This window comes from Triticum aestivum, chromosome 3B (genome assembly GCF_018294505.1).
Source record: "Triticum aestivum cultivar Chinese Spring chromosome 3B, IWGSC CS RefSeq v2.1, whole genome shotgun sequence".
Classification (NCBI taxonomy): Eukaryota; Viridiplantae; Streptophyta; class Magnoliopsida; order Poales; family Poaceae; genus Triticum; species Triticum aestivum.
The window spans coordinates 739,616,375-739,633,276 of NC_057801.1; the positions used below are offsets into that span (position 1 = coordinate 739,616,375).

The 16,902-nt window shown below is 46.3% G+C and overlaps 2 protein-coding genes across 3 annotated transcripts; both read right to left on the reverse strand.

Moving 5' to 3' along the window:
* Positions 1-381: 381 nt before the first annotated feature.
* On the reverse strand, positions 382-3,444 carry LOC123072107 (transcription factor ICE1). Its single transcript, XM_044495663.1, has 4 exons — positions 2,711-3,444; positions 1,267-1,503; positions 978-1,148; positions 382-800 (listed from the first exon to the last, which is right to left on the reverse strand). Exons 1-4 carry the CDS (start codon positions 3,356-3,358, stop codon positions 717-719), a joined length of 1,140 nt encoding a protein of 379 aa, XP_044351598.1. The 5' UTR covers positions 3,359-3,444; the 3' UTR covers positions 382-716.
* A 4,335-nt stretch (positions 3,445-7,779) lies between these two features.
* LOC123072108 (coiled-coil domain-containing protein SCD2) lies at positions 7,780-15,559 on the reverse strand. Of its 2 annotated transcripts, none has more exons than XM_044495664.1 (17): positions 15,027-15,559; positions 14,511-14,698; positions 14,135-14,204; positions 13,664-13,705; positions 13,514-13,576; positions 13,249-13,298; positions 13,142-13,169; positions 12,752-12,826; positions 12,552-12,662; positions 12,411-12,471; positions 11,048-11,167; positions 10,835-10,971; positions 9,633-9,702; positions 9,058-9,099; positions 8,887-8,927; positions 8,675-8,801; positions 7,780-8,329 (listed from the first exon to the last, which is right to left on the reverse strand). In XM_044495664.1, the coding sequence occupies exons 1-17, from the start codon at positions 15,423-15,425 to the stop codon at positions 8,220-8,222; spliced, it is 1,734 nt and encodes a 577-aa protein (XP_044351599.1). In that variant the 5' UTR covers positions 15,426-15,559; the 3' UTR covers positions 7,780-8,219. The 2 variants fall into 2 exon arrangements, with proteins under 2 accessions (XP_044351599.1, XP_044351600.1); XM_044495665.1 differs by having other exon boundaries at positions 10,835-10,956; positions 15,027-15,558.
* Positions 15,560-16,902: the final 1,343 nt, after the last annotated feature.

Consider the following 16,902-nt stretch of genomic DNA (forward strand, 5'->3'; position numbering starts at 1 on the left):
TGCATGCATTCAAGTACGTACACACACACACAATCCTTCCAAATCCTGCATTCACGCATCGCAGAGAAGCAGCCAGTCGCCCAATCCGGCCCCCAACTAATCAACCCCTCATCCATCTCAGGATCGCACATGGGCCTGCAAATGCTACAGAAACAGTTTGCATCGCATAAACCACAAGAGGCCGGAGTTGATTCGAAAAACAGTAACCACAAGCGGCCAGAGAAATCAATTCGGTCCCGCCGCAGCTCGTACGTCTGCAGCGTGCTACGAGCTGCATGCATGCAATCATTGTCCCCCTGACAGGCTGAATCTCTTGGAAATATGCGGGCACGACGAGGACGACGCCATGGCCATGGGGTATGCTATGTTTGCAAAAGGAAATGCACTCGGTTCATATTCTGCCTCATCTCATTTCACCATGGTCCATGGAGGACCGACTGACCGGAGATAGTTCAACGGTAGGAAAAGATAACCATTACATCACACAGGTTCACGACCACAGAGAGAAACAAGATCGACCGAGATCCCGGTCTCATGTCTGCGGGGAGGGAGATGGCGAGCCTCATCCCATGAAGTTGTCCAAGAAACTGGTAAAAAGGAACGGAACAGCACAAAGTTTTTGTACATCTAGCATCATCCTGACCAGACAGTCAGGAGAGACCTGCCCATGATGATCATCACCGTCCTGGCGGTCTTGTCTCCCGGGGTTCACTCGCCTACATCGCGTTCTGGAGACCGGCGCAGTGCAGGAGCACGGCCTTAATTTCCTCCGGCAGGAGCCCAGGGCCCTCCCTGCATTGCTGGACACCCAGAACAACACAACAGAACAGTAAAGATGGTGAACAGCAGGCAACGGCAGGATTGGATTTGATTTGATCGAAATGCACACTGTCACCGACCGACAGGATCAGCATGCATCGCCGCAGCTGCACAGTGGAGCAGAGGAGAGAGTTTTTGGGCGGGAATTACAAACGAACCTCGGCGCGGAAGACGTCCATGGCGAAGCCGTCGAAGCAGCTGATGACGGCCTGCTCGATGTCGAGGCCGAGGCTGTCCAGCGCCCTCATGGTGGACAGCAGGATGCCCGGCCTGCGCGCGCAGAACATGTGGATGTTCACCGCCTGCCCCTCCCTCATCCTCACCTCAACCTGAACCACGCACACAACCAACCAAGCACAGTTGAGTTCCACTGCTCTGTTCATGCACAATGACACAATGGACAAGGAGCATCAAGCTCCATGGCATGGCAGAAAGAAATGGACTGACCGTCGCCTGCTGACCGCTGGGGCTAGGGAACGGGGCCGGCGGGCACCGCTCCTCCTTGATGCGGCCGGGGAACGGCTGCAGGGTGGGCGTCGACGGGAGGAAGCTATTGGCTGTCGATGGTCCACCGAGTGCAGCAGAGCTGGGAGCAGACTCCAGCTCGCTGTGAAGATCACTGATCCTCTGCAGGAGCTCCTTCAGGTAGTCAATTGCGTCACCAAGGATTGAAGCCCTGTCCATCTGATGACACAGGAGAAGGAAACAGGTGGTGAGCTGCTGATCGGCAACTACAGATTATCATGCAACAGTGCAAACACTGTTAGAATTAACAGTATTTTTAGACATAATAGCCATGTTCTGTCGATACGCTAGGAAAATTGTTGGATTGCACAGGAAAACAATAGTGGTGATGAGCTGCCGATCAACTACTACAAATTATTACCTCTGTTACAACCATGCAAACACTGTTATATTTAGGAACAGAGGATGTAGCATACAACCATGCAAACACTGTTAGAAAACTTAGAATTATTAACATCTTGACATAATCATGTTCTGCTGATACACTAGGAAAATGGCTAGACTGTAACATGTCATATGCACCATGAGATTTACTTCAGAGAAGATCCTTGTTTACTGTTCAAAACTATCCTGATGATTGTGAAGAAAAGCAAGTTGATTACATGAAACAACTGGAGGAAAATGCACTTTACACGCCAAAACATGCAGAAATTGGACTTTTCCAAGGAAACAAACAAAAGACAGAAACCTCCAACGCTTGAACATCAAAAGAAAAATTCCCCAATAAACCCATTTGGCTGGTGGGTTCAGTACTGAAATTTACCAAGGCAGAACAGTAAGACAAACCTTCAACAAGCTGAGAAGGGATTCATCGTGCTAAATTTCCACGAATTTGTCATGACAAAAAATGTTTTGCAACGCGTGAATTTCACGGAGCCTAGAAATTATTTAGACAATTGAAGGGTTTTATTGCTCCCCGTTTCACGTGAACAAATTCAATAAGAAAATTCCCGCGCTCCGAACGGGGCCAAGAGATTTTGCGGACAATGGAATAGTTTTATCGCTCCCATTTCACGTGAATAAGTTCAATTCCTGCAAGACATAAGAAAATTTCCCGCGCTCGAAACGCAGCTATAGATTTTTCTTTTCAGATAATGTACAAGTTTTATTACTTCCTGGACATGGTACTAGATAAGAACCAGCATGACACTAAGAGTGCCATAGATCTACTACTAAAAATGGGTACTTTTGTGACATAAATTCGTCCCAATTCAAGAATTCATCACCAAAATTCAGCATCAAGTGCAGTAACAATCCATCCTAATATACTCACATCATGAACTAAAACTTGTAAATTGACAATAATATGTATAGGAACAAGTAGATGATTAATTTCCACAGAACTGACGGCGGGAGCATTCCTCACCTTGCTGATCTTGGGCACCACGGAGCGCAGCATGTAGAGGCGGTCGTTGAGCTTCTTCCTGCGCCGGCGCTCCGCCATCAGGTTCTTGGCCGGCATCCCCTTCTTCTTGCCCTTCCCGTTGCCGCCGCCGCCACCTCCCCCCGGCGCGCCGACCACGGCATTCTCCAGCGAGGCCGAGACCCCCAAGGAGGAGGCGTCCACGCTCTGCTGATCCAGCTCGTCCTCGTCGTCCCACCCCATGCCGTCGCCGAACGCCGACAGCGGGGGCGCCAAGAACCCCCCTTTCTGCCCTCCCGGCGCCACCGTCAGCGGCGGCGGGGCCTCAAGAAGGAACGGCGGGGCGTCGACGCTGAAGGGGTTGCCGCCGGACCCGAAGTCGTGGTAGGCCGGGGGCGCGGCGGCGGCGGAGGACGACGACGACGGGAAGGCCGCGTTGTAGTCGAACAGCGCGGCGTGCTCCATGGACATGAGCAGCGACGCCGAGGTCGGCGCGGGCGTGACGCCGCCCCTGGCGCCGCAGGGGAACCCGAACGCCGGGAACCCGGCCGTCGCCATCGCCTCCGACGTGAGGTACCCCCAGTCGCCCCCGCCGGCCCCCACCAGCTCGTCCTCCTTCTCCACCCCCACCGCCGCCGCCGAGTTCTCCATCACGCCCTCCCCTCCCACAGATTCTTGGCAAGTTCGCAAGGTCAGTTACTGCAACTTATCTCTGCAACTCCAGCCCCTCCTTGGGTACTGGGTTCGGGTTGCTACCTTCCCTTCTTATAGGCACGCAGAGGCCAGTGGCAGCGTGTACAGCTAAAATATGTTACATCCGGATGCTTTTGGAAATCATGGCCGTCCGATGCACCGTCGCACGAATCTCAAAGGTACATCCGACCGTCAAGGCAATAGGTGAAAACAACGTCGCGCGATGATCGCGCAACACGAGTATGCCTCCTTAACACATTTCTACGTTTAAAAGAGGTGGAACGTAATTATACGAAACTCGCAAAATTCCTCCTTGTTAAATGCTTTTTGGCGCGAAATTTGAACCATGGTGACTAGGGTCATTGCCCCTCCCCAACTCCGCCACTCCACGGGAAACCTGAGGTGTGGTTTATTTTTAGTTTTGCAAGTATAGCTTCTTCTTTTTTTGCGGAGAAGTATGGTTCTTCTTTTGGAAGAGTGATAAACGGACCATAGCCATGGATATGTTTGTCAGTGGCTAAGGCACACGTATGTATGTGACATGTAAAAGAAGAGGAAGATTCGGCGGACACGAAAAGCATGAGAATTCTGTGTGCCATGCGCCGTGGTTTCTTACATGGAGATGGAGTGCGTATATGCATCACTTGGGAACAGTAAGCTTTTGTCTTCTTCCACATAAAAAAACATGAGTGTTGTTTTTACGCAACGTTTGCGCCGTCTTGTAGCAAATGGAAGTTGTTGCACCTAATCGAAGGATCAAATAGTGAGTTGGCATGAAGGTTTCCCTGTGTGTGAGCTAAGATGGAAGGACGGGAGGAGATTAAACATCGCAAGTTTTTACAAGAAAGGTTTTGCTGGCAGGGCGACACGTGTGCGGTGCCACGGATGGAGAATGAGCTGGCCTTTTTGTTTCTCATTATCTTTGAAGGGTGTTGTGCAAAAAATGAAATGCTCTCTGTTGGTTTTTCTTGTATTGTTTGCCCACAAGAGAACCTTCAAACAAACAAAAAGAGAGAAGCGTACTGCAAACGAAAGAGATGCTTACTTCAAACCATGAAAAGAAGCAAGAAATGCTTTGCCACTCACTTTGCAAAACTAACTTGTCTCGGCTTTGGCTAAAATGTGTAACAAAATTTGTTTCAATTTTGTGTATGGTACGAAAGTCGGTTAACGAAGCGTATTTATGTGGTGTTCCGGACGTGTAGATAATCATCAACCAACTCGATAGGTATAGTTGAGGCCGGGGGTCATCCTCCTTTTCGAAAAAAAAAAACTCAATAGGTATAGTTGTTGCCGCATAACTACGAAAAATGTAGTTCCTAGCCTCCATTCAACATAATCCAACTCTAGCCTTCGTCTAAGTGCCGCTGCAGCCGGATATGACATATTTGCCACAGTTTGGGTTGTTTGCTTGCATTATCTTTATTCACATGATAGTTCAATGGTTGCATGCTTCTCTAAAAAAATGTGGTAAAAAAGGGAGATCATTCTGTTCACGGTTTGAGAATGAGGGAAGGATACATGATTGAATTCCTCCTCAGCCCCTCGAGTGTGTGAGTGAGTGTGTATGTGCACAATGCCAATTACAAGCTCTCCCATGCATCTTGTGACCCTGCCGGAGCTGAGAAAGAGAACATCATCGGATGCAACACAATGGAATGGAATTATTGGAGGGAAAACTCAAAAAGGTTTGCCCTCCCCACCAGCACTCACATGTGTGCAAAGCGAGAGGAAGGGAATTCAATTTTTCTTGTCTTTTGCCGGCCTAATTTGATGTGGACACTATGCGGTCTACTATCATCGGAGAAAGTACGTGTTGCCAAGTTAGTTGTGTGCATCATATCTACAGAGACCACGAGTTTATCTTCCAATATGCCAAACAAATAAAAATCTGATGCGACCTCTTCCTATATGATTGAAGAACTAAATCACAGGCCGACAAGTTGGCACGCTAAAGCAACTCGTTGTTAATTGGTGCTCTGCAACAACTTGTGATATGGTATAATAGAAATTACGAGTTTGACTATTGTAAAACAAATTGTTGGTGTACGATAAGTCACAAGTTGATTGGATATTTATCATGCTTAGGTGGTCATTTTCTAAAGAACGTACGAGACTCCAAATTCGATTAGTTGTTGTGTATGACCAAGTCGCAAGTTGATTGGATTCCTATCGTGAGAAATGTTTAGACACGCCCAAACTGTACCTTTTTGTGATCTGGTGGCTAATAGTATTATTACCTCTTGACAGGTATAGTAGGAGAAGGGTTCATGTGAAAAAATATAGGTTAACAAGTCTTCGTTGTAAAAATAGAAGTCTTTGAGGTTTGTATAAACAAAGAAAAAATAGAAGTTAGTAAATAGTACAATGATAAAAAAAAAGGAGACTGTTATTTGTGCAGATTACTATCTCCCTTACAAAATATTAGGTGCAGTTTTAACACTAATGTTCATATTTTGGAGTAGTTTCTTTAGCACAAATTAATGTTGTTTAGTTTGGGCTAAATATAGGCAGATTACTATCTCCCTTGCAAAATATTAGGTGCAGTTTTAATACTAATATTCATATTTTTGGACTACTTTCTTTAGAACAGATTAATGTTGTTTTAGTTTGGGCTAAATAATATAGGAACCTCCCTCGGATAGAAGTACAAATGAATGCGCCACTGAATTAGTTAATGCGATTCAGCCGTTGAAGGGGCATGAATGTGATCGCCGCTGTTTAAACTCCCTGTACATCTCAGGTACGTACCGCTGAAAGGTCACTTGCAACTAGCTGTCAAAAAAAAAAGCTGTCAAAAAAAGAAAGGTCACTTGCAACTTTGTACAGCTACAACTAGCAAGATTTGATTAGATCGAAACCATTGATTGGTTTGAGAGGGCCACTTGTAGGTGCCACTTGGAGGAGCAGCTGCATACAAGCAGTAGAAGTGTCGTCCATCGTCTATACCCTGTAGTACGTACTAACATCATTCAGAACTAAATCAACATCTACGCAATGCACATCATCATGATACATACATACATACTCCCTCCGTTCCTAAATGTAAGTCTTTGTAGAGATTCCACTATAAACCACATACGGATGTATATAGATGCACTTTACTGTGTAGATTCACTCATTTTGCTTCGTATCTAGTCCATAGTAAAATCTCTACAAAGACTTATATTTAGGAAGGGAGGGAGTAGATGTCATGCCGAGGCCCTTGTGTGCAAGTATACATAACACATAGCAGAAGCAGATAAACATATGTCTTAGCCATATCCACGAGGCATGCATGCGGTGTCATGAACTCATGATCAGTTATTTTGCGTGCGCTCGATCGACGGATCAGAAGTGATGTTTGGTTCGTCATGCATGCAAGCAAGCAAGCAAGCATGCATGTATTTTCCCTGCACGTACGCATGCATACAGTGTACGTACATACTACATGGCTGTACCTAACTGTGGTCTAAGCTATAGTAGAAAGCAGTGGCGAGCGCCAACCGTATGAGACGGCGACGGTACGACAGCGAGGCCCGATCGATCGGTCGATGGATCGCTGGCTGGCTTTAACGTGTAGGCGAGGGAATGAGCGTCCATGGCCACCATGGATGGACGAATGAATGCCCAGGGGCGCGAGGTATGAAAGGGAGTGGAGAATAAATAGGAGGCAGCAAAGGCGAGCGACGGAGAGCGGCAGCGCGTCCCAGGCTTCCCGTGAAGCCCCTAAACCATTCTTGACCCTCCACCCCCCAAAAAGAAGAAGAGATGGATGCGTCTAGCGATCGGTCCATCGACAAGGCGATCAATTCCCAGCTAGCGCGTATGGTGCGGACCGGATCGGACCGTCCGTCATCCACGCCAATCGCCGCCGGCCAGCGACGCGCCGCGGGCTCTGCCCTCGGCGCGAGGAAACCGGTGGAGATCCGCCCCGATGCAGCACGCCGCCTAGGAGATTCCGTCGCAGTCGATCGTGGTGTATGCACACACACAGTCGTATCGTATTGTATGTACACAGGGTGGTGGTAATCATGTCGGAGAACACACTCGAGCGAAAACGTACTGGGTTCTGCAACGTGGTGTCCGTGCAGGACGAGTCTGAGTTGGGCTCTGTCTATTCTGGGGGCCTGGAAATCGCAGGGCATGTGACGAGCGAGAGGGACGGGCAGCGAGACAGGAGAGCGGAGGGGAGCTTTCACCTGTCCAACCGTCTCTGCGCTAGTAGTAAACTCCCTCCCCAAGAGTCGCGTTCCCATCCCAACCTCAGACCCTGCATCAACCCCCGCAAAAAAGTCAGCTCACGGTGCATGGAACAAAGATTCGGATTTTCGTGATAAGGCCAGTCTTTACCACACAGATTACAGCAGAAGCTCAGCAGGACAAGTGGAGAACCAACGGTAGTTAACAGGTGGTGCATCTCTTTTTTTCTCTCTGAGTGGGGCGCATACACAAGATGGCTTGCTCTCTGCTCATTCGTTCAGTTCGTGAGACCAGACAGCAGAGAGCGAACATGGAGACGGAGTAATCACAGAAATTCACAATTACCAGGTGAGATGAGGTGAGGTCATCATCGTCTTTGCCAGGACAAAGCCAATTACACATTCCACGGAACTAATGCAACAAGGAGATAAAATCGGCTACACAAATTCGTCGGAATCTGGACACGTCCACTGCTCAACGCTGGAGGACTGAAGCATCGCTGCTGCTTGGAGACCGATGATTCCATGGTATACCAAGGGCCTGAGACCTGCTGGGAACCGGAGCTCCCTGTCTGTCCAAAACTGGGGTGATACACTAGCATAGACAACCGATCATGAACTCATGTCGCGCGCCCTCCCTATTCGTCCTCCATCGCCGCCGAGGCAGCTTCGTCGATGTCTGCACGTGTGCCCTCCCACAGCTGCTGCTCTATGCCCAATTTCCTGAGCTCTGTCAGACCTCGCTCCACTGCAGTGACAAGACACACGTTGTTCAGTAAACACAGGGAATGGGAATTCACGGCATTGTTCCAGTAACCTAGAAAAGTTAGAAAGCGTGCATTAAACCAGGCACAAAACGATTGAAAAATACAAACAGCAGGGAACACTGAAAATGCTTCTGTACAGGAACCTTATCTGGTTTATGCATAAATATGATTACGACAATCTTTTGGATCCCTGCAAGTCATTACTGAAATGGTTTCTAAGAGCAATCTAATTAAATATTGAGATAAACTAGTCGTTTAAGACAGGTATCTGCCAATAGCTAGTCTTTTAACAGTAATACGTAGGTAATAGGGAACAAGCATCATACCATCTATAGCGTCATGAGAATTTGGAGCAACCGCGTTTCGAGCAATCCAAAACTGAAGCCGTTCGTCAGCAATATCTTCCTCGATACCATGAGTTTTGGCTCTTCTCCAGAAGTATATAAGCCATGCCTGCATTTGGTGGTATGGAGTCCATAAAAAAAAGTAATATTTGGAAGAGAAAAAAAATCAACAATTCACATTACTGAAGGCTTACATGCTTGAAGCTAACATCCTCCGCCTCCTCGTTGCTAAGGTCTGCAATATGTCAAATAGTTTCAGTTTAACGGAATTAAAATCAAGTTAAAATGTATACATATAATACAATGTCAAACAGTAAAAGGAAAGTTCAGAAAGATAATCTACAAGAGAATAAAGGAGGTATTACCAAATGCCTCCAAGAATTTAGGTTCGCCAGGTGATTTATAATCTGAAAAGAAATTTTAACTTGCTTAGTAAGAATGCAAGCAAAGACACGTAATTGCATCTGAATTGACGCGTTGGGAAATCATTCCTATGGAAAAAAATAGTGCATGCACCTGCAGATGATACGCGACGATCAACACTTTTTTTGTTTCATGTAATGACCACTACCAAATCTGGGCGTTAGTGAAACAGTTATTGGTAAGACCATTGAATTAATTATGTGAGGGATTTGTAATGTTACAAATGGATACACCAAATTATAGGACATGCAAATCTCAAACTTTGGCAGGAGACCCTGTCGATTGTTGATAAACACACCGTACAAAAGTTTTGCTAATGAACCTTGAAAATAGTTATGTCAGGTCATGTACCCTGCCTTTACAGCGCCAGACTTAAAAGCAGATAAAGAAAGAAGCAAATAAATTGCAGACAGAGGATTACAATTTGTTCAGTAAAGTGAAGCCTAATAATAAAGCTGTAGCATCATGTATAGTAAGGAAGCAGTTCTCCATGATTGAAATAATACAAAAGGCAAACCTGATGTGAATTGCCGAACTATGCTAGGTCTCCGGTGTTGACCAAGTGCAACCACAACAGCATCTTCCACCTACATGACAATAACAAAATTGAGAACCACAGTGACTGCTAATGTTTTTGAGTCAATGAGTCAACGAGTCACTCAGGGGGGGTGACTCTAGACTAGTCGTGACTAGTCTAGACTCATGGTCGACGAGTCGACATGCGACGAGTCGACATGAGTTAAGCAGTAGGTAGTAGGTACAATAAAACTACCATACAGAAGCACTATCCTGTATCATCTCTTTTCCTTTTGCTCTGATCTGCTCTAGACCTCTAGTGCTTCTGCTTGGTAGCTTAGGGGAGGAGGGGAGGAGCAGACCAGCAGCAGCAACAACCAGGGGAGGAGGGAGGAGCAGACTAGCAGCAGCAGCAACCAGGGGAGGAGCAGATCCACAGCAGCAACAAGGGGAGGAGGGGAGGAGCAGCAAGCCAGCAACCATGGGGGGCTGCGGCTGCCAAGGAGAGGGTTGGGTCGGAGGGGAGGGGGAACTGCTTCGGTCTAGTTTTCCAGGGGGGGATGGGCAAGCAAATACAGTAAAACAAACATATCACAGGTGGGCCCCAAAAAAATTGAGTCGTTCGACCCAGAAAACACGACTAGTCGAGTCGCCAGGCTGAGCTGACCCTGCCAGTGCGACTCATTTGACTAGTCGACGACTAGTCGCGAGTAGTCGAGCGACTCGAAATCAGAGTGCTAAGCCAAGCCAGTGAGCAGTTGCAGAAAGGAGAGGAACTGTATGGTAATAGAAGAGCAAAACTGCACATATGACCTGTTTCGTTTGTACAATAGTTGAAAGAATCCCCATACAAATGATACTTTTGAGCCCCACTGTTGCATTAGAATTCCCATCGATCCCTTCCTACTTTTGGCACAAGGAAAACTCTGCCAACAAACTAGATTGTGTTTCCACCTAAGCATTCCATTGTGCTAAATCAGGAGAGGCTAAGGTAAACTTTGCAGAAGAGTAGAGGAGCTATTAACTGCCTAGCAAGCATAAATAATTTGCCCAATAATGTGCAAGCCAGCTAATGCCCCACGAGTTTTGCTGCAGAAGCTTGTTCCTGCATTTTAAGTTTGCAAGTGTACATCTGCAGTTTTGCAATTGAGAAATCTAGAAAATAGCAGTTAACATAAGCTGGTGAAAAGGGCAGACGAATACCTTCAAAGATGAAAGCTCCCTAAGTCCCATTTCAACTGAGAGCATGCTCTCAATGTTGCCTTCTCCCATTACGTCACTCATTTCTCGCACAAGCCTATTTCTCCTCTGAGCATCATCCTCACCTGCTTGAATGAATTCTAAGAATAGTTCATTGGAGTGTGCATGGAATAAACTGGGATCTACAACTTATACAATATAAAAATGTAGACTTACCTTGCTTACGAGGCTCCTCCTTAATAGCCTTTTGACCAGCAGAGAGAACAACCTCAAGAGGAAGAGGGGCTAAAGATGACCAATGTTCATGCTTTGACACCGCGATCTCGGGATAAACTCCTTCAAGTTTATTAGGAGGCCATCAGATAACCAAAAACAGGATAGGAATAGAAGTACATGCAAAAATTAGCCTTGCTTGCTCGTGTGAACTAGACTTGAGCATTTTCCAGGAAGAGCCTTTGCCAGGTCCTGTTCCTTTTGGTCTCCTAATATAGGCACAGACCCAGCCCTACACGTAGTTGGGCTGGCCTGAACGGGTTGGCAATTGGCCAGTTAGCTCCACTGGTCTAAGCCTGAACCAGCCCCAACTTTGGGGTGAGGCTGAGACAAATGTGCCTACTCTACTGACACCACAGATTATTAGTATCCACTATGACCACTTTTGCACTTAAAAAAACAGATAGCACAAAATTACAAAGTCTTTACAACTAATTAGCTCTCATTTGATCCTACCACAGTCCACATCACACTTGATCTTTTGTCAGCCATAGAGCAAAGTGCAAAACAGTCCCTAGGACATCAGGGCAGCCTAACAAAGCTAAAACATCAACCATACAGTCAAAATACCTGCTAAATATCCATGGAAGCTAGCTATCTAAGGAAGCATCCCATCCATGTAAAATTGCCTGTATAATCCTCTTCGGCGCCCTTCCTGCTGGTGCTTAGCTTATTTTACTTTCCCTTATTTTATTCTGTAACAGGGTGCTATCCTATACATTCCTACTATTTTCAAGACTTTGTTTTGTAGTCTATGGCTCATGACAATCGTGTTTGGTTGAGCTGCTTGTAGATACGTGAGGGCGTTTGGGTAGCTGTTCTTTTTCTCATCACTTGCAGAGAGAGATATTGTTGTGTTCCAAAATATACGAGATAAGATGTGAGAGCAAAACCATTGGATATAAATTTATCTATCTTTAATAAAATTTACCAAACATAGTAATTGACTTTTCACAATTCTTTTTTCACGATAGTTATAAAATACGCGCATTTTAGCTTAGACCCCCCCCCCCCCCCCAAAAAAAACAAAAGACTCTTGTACATATGTATCATCAATGTATTGATAAATTTAGTGTCAAGGTCTCCCCTACAGTTCTCAGTTTAGAAAGAAGCCCAGCCAGTCAGCATCATTTCAAGAGAGAGCAGTAGATAACATTTCTCCAGAGATTATTCGCATCATGAGTGCACATAAGCTTTGATTTCAGTAAATGCCTAGCGAGCATAATTAGAGAATAGATCATACTGGGCAAGTGGACAATGACATCATGTTGAACAATATACCACAATGGTTTCATAGGCAACTTACCATATTGAACTGCTAAGCCCCAATAACGTGCAAGCCAGCACCTTTTTAGGACAACCTCTTCCTAGCATAAAGTTGCAAATAGATCAAAATCCATGTCACGAACAAACAAAGTGATTACGATAGTACATAAATCAGACCAACCATTTCTTCTTGGGTTAAGATCATTCTCTGAGTCATGGACCGGAGAGCCTTTGATTCGGACTCTGCCTCCTTTAGCTGGTCCATAACAGCTGCAACCTCCTCTTTGGCAGACTGTTTAATGCATGGGTGAACACAAATGAGTTAAATATAAGACCATATACAAACCAACAAAAGCTGCCAGATGTTAAGTGTATCATTACCTCAAGCTCATGCTTTATTGTTGATACTTCTCCATTTCTACCATCATTTGATTCCCTTGCAGCCTTTAGTGCAGCCTATGGACACATATATACAAATAAAATACAGAAGATCACTCAAGTGTTGACCAACTCTTCAACTGTTAAATGCATACAGAAGATCACTCATTCGGCAAAATTTTGGAGTAAGGGTCTAGCATGGTAATATGCATTTAGACACAACAACAACTACGAAACAATGGCATGGGACTTCTGCAGAGGATTTGTCCTCTTGTTTGAATAATAGACGACATTAGAGGCAATTTCACCATACACATCAAGATCCTGGCTAAATAAACAGAATGAAAAGGTGACTTCGCAGCAACCCATGAGTAGAACACAAGAATAACTAACCTCCCGCTGTTTAAGTGCCGCTTCCTTCCTGCCAGCATTCATTGTAAATGTTATGCTATGACCAGTTCTAGACTTGTGAAATTGGCATATTCAGGCATGGAACAAACCTGCTCAAGAGGCGAGCTTCTAAGGATACCCCGTCTCCGAGAGCAGCTACCTTCGTATATTAGTAAATTATGATATTAGCAAACGTAAGGTGCATAGAGCTCATTTTTACAAGGAACACGTGCATTCTCTTGACACATAAGGATTGATTTATTCCAATATTTCAGAACTCTATAGTTGAGAAGGACTCCAAATACGTTTCACAAATGAGCAAGCATGTCAAAATAACACATCAGGAGATTTTTTTTTAGTGGATCCTAATTTCACCTGTTTCTCAAGCTCCTTGGCCCTAGCTTCCGCTTCCTCGCACTTTTCTTCAGCACGCCGTAACTGTTGTTCCATATTCAGAATAAGCTTAGATAAGCCCGTCATATAAAGTATTAGTGCATTGCACTATATGATGGTGTTTGTCATTACCTTGTCTAGAACGCTTTCATTCTCCTCTTGTAGCATATCAAGCTGTAAGACATCAGTGCATTAGTCTTCATATAGCTTATGCATTCTTCAACTATTCAGTTCTCTAGTAAAAAAAATCTAACAGCTAAACCAGAAAGTATGAGTAAATGCAAATAACCACTTCCTCTGTTCCCCAAAACATGCCATTCCAGCTTTCAAATTTGTTCCTAGAAACATGAGACTGCACAATATCAATGTGACCTTCTGTACCATCTCTTTTCCCTGGGACGCCCCTCATCTTCATTGTCTAAATTGTTATTTCCGAAGTCATTTACTACTACAGATTAGTAACCCAGACCACGAGAGAATAGGTGTCCTAATGAATGTCTTGAGTGAGAAATATGAATATTGCATATGTTCCTTGGTTTCTGTGCAATTAGAATGTTATCTAGTTAGAAACGGATGGAGTAGTTTCCATAGAAAAAAGAAAACCTCATCTTGAAGCGTAGATGACTCTCTCCGTGGCGCTGATTCTCTAGAGTTAAGTGGCGCTGTATCAAACCTGGAGCAGGAAAGTTCAGAACATATACATGTTGCTCTTCTCATTAGGATATATAGAAAAGGGGTGCAGGGAAACTCGAGGTAGAAAAAAAAGTTAATAATGTGGTAATTCGAAAAAATTGATGCACAAATGCAACAAGGAATGCAGTGCCCATGGTAACATACAGAAAATGTAGGGGTGCGGTTCACATGATGTTGAATTCTTTAAATAAATTATAATTTGCTGCCTGTAGATGTATTAACTAATCGGTAACCTCCATTTTAGGGCGTCAAGACCAATGATCAGCGGGTATGTCACTTCATGTACCTTTTCTGTCGAGGGCGCTCCACTGGAGACTCCACAGCCACAGGCGGGATAGGAGACGGGGTTCGGATCGTAGTGCTGGTTTTGATTGGTGGAACCACTGTAGCGGTCGGTCGTGATGCAATGGCCGCTGTCCTCCCGGCTGATGCTGAGCGGACTGTAGGAGGCGGCTCTACAATGTTCCGACCTAACTAATGAAAACACGAGGAGATCAAATTAGCAGAAGGCCACAGAGCAAGCAAATTGAGCAGATCAGAGACACCAATTCAAAAATCGTAATCACTCATCAATCTGCCGAACACTGCCGATGAAAAGGGACTAAAAATACGCATGGCATTAGACAATGGGAACTAGCTTCATTTGCAAATTCAACTAATGACGCATGCTCTGACACCGATTTGACCGCGATTTGACCAGCCATGACTAAATTCGCCCATGGCTCGAGCTCAAAACAGCCAAATCCGAAGCAGGGACGCGGCCTCGAGCGGGGCCAGCGGGAGATCCGGGGAGCAGAATTACCGCAGGGGAGGGAGATCTCGCGGTGCGGCCGAGCAGGGAGACGCCGTTGCTGCCGTGCCCCGCGCGGGCGCCGCTGCCGAACCTGGCGGGGGGCGGGGGCGGGTGGTCGTTGGCGTAGTCGTCCTCGTCGTCGTCGTCCCCGGCGGCCGCGGCGGCGCTCTGGGAGGCCATGACCTGCGCGAGCCTGGCGGCCGCGGCGCGCGCGGCGACGTTCTGCGTGCGGCGCACGTTGGAGATGCCCCCGACGCCCGCGGCGGCGGCGCCCGGGAGGGAGGCCGCGGAGGAGGTGGAGGAGGAGCGGTGGTGGGAGGGGGAGACGCCGCCCGGGGAGGTGGAGCCCGTGCTGCTCCCGCTGCGCTGCCGCCCGTAGACGGGGCTCCCCGCCCGGAGACGGTCCATGGCGGGCGGGCTCGCCGGAGCGGGGAGGGATCTGGGCCGCCGGGAGAGCGCGGTGCGGGGGGAGGCCGCGCGGCAGCACGACGCGCAGATGGCGAGGCGGGGAGGGGCAGGGGCGGCAAGTGGTGGAAGGTAGTAGTGGGGCAGAGTACGCTCGCGATTCCGGTGTAGTTTTTCGGTTTTGGCCTTCTTGCAGTTTGCCCCCTCGTTTTTCGTCATTTTCAGCAGCTACGCATATTTCAAAATAAGGTTTACAAGGTAATTTTGCATACATATTTTTGGGTGATCTTCAACAGTGAGTTTATAATGTGAGATGCTATATAATCGCATGTGAATGATTTTTTGGTAAATATAAGATATTATACTCACGTGGGGTGGCGGCGCCAGCAGGAGACCCTTGTGGAGAGGTAATCTTCTCAAGTTATTTTTGGTAAATATAAGATATTATACTCACGTGGCGTGGCGGCGCCAGCAGGAAACCCTTGCGGAGGGGTAATCTTCTCAAGTTAAAGGAGTGATACATAAAATTTAGAAAACCAAGGGGTTGTTATAGAAAAGTTGTGGCCGGTTGGCCCCACGGGCTACACGTAGGTTCGCCAATCACCGTTGCACGCGTGTAGAATCACCCTCGAGGGAACGTCCACATGTTCCTGAGTGACACCTGAGGATGCCACGCCAACACACAAAGGCCGCAAATATATGAGGTGCTAGGTCCGCCGTTGATTAGTACAACCCACACATACAACTAGAAACATGTGACGATCCCGTTAGCATAGTAAAGAGAGGCCGCTTGAAAAGAGGTCTCTCTTTTATCCCTGAAGAGGATATGAGGAGGTTGAAGATAAAGTCGAAGCATTCGATAAGAAAAAACATGCCCCTTAAAATAGGCAAAAGATGCCCAGAAAGCTTAGAACTCCATGTCTCTACAATTGCCTGCCTAGCCTAAAAACCCGAGACGAGGCCTCCGATGGAGGTTGAAGAGGAGTTGAGCATGGAAGGATGGCACATGGTCAATAACTGTCACAGACCTTGGTTTGGTGCATAAAATTAGAAAGGGGAACATGGCAAAAAAAAAAGTGAAACGGTACCAAAACATGAGATGAAAAACACCTTGATCCTGAATGACGAGTTCGTATCATCAGACACCTTGATCTAAAGGAACTAGATCTAGCGAATAACGGAAAGGCCGGCCCGAACGAACACAAGTTTGGCAACCATGTTTTTCATCAAAAAAGCAAGTCTAGTTTTGTGTGCATTGCATACATGCGGCATACAAAATGTGCAAATATGTACCAAACGTACGTTCTAACTTGGGAATGTTTATTTTCACTAGCCGTACTCGCTCTATCTAGGAAAATAGGAATTCTTCCCCCTCAGAAAATGCCTAGCCTTCTTTCTATCAGCTGCATCCATGTGATATACGTACACATCTGAAAACAAAGCACAAACATTCTATACAACCGACTAGTGCAAGGTACTA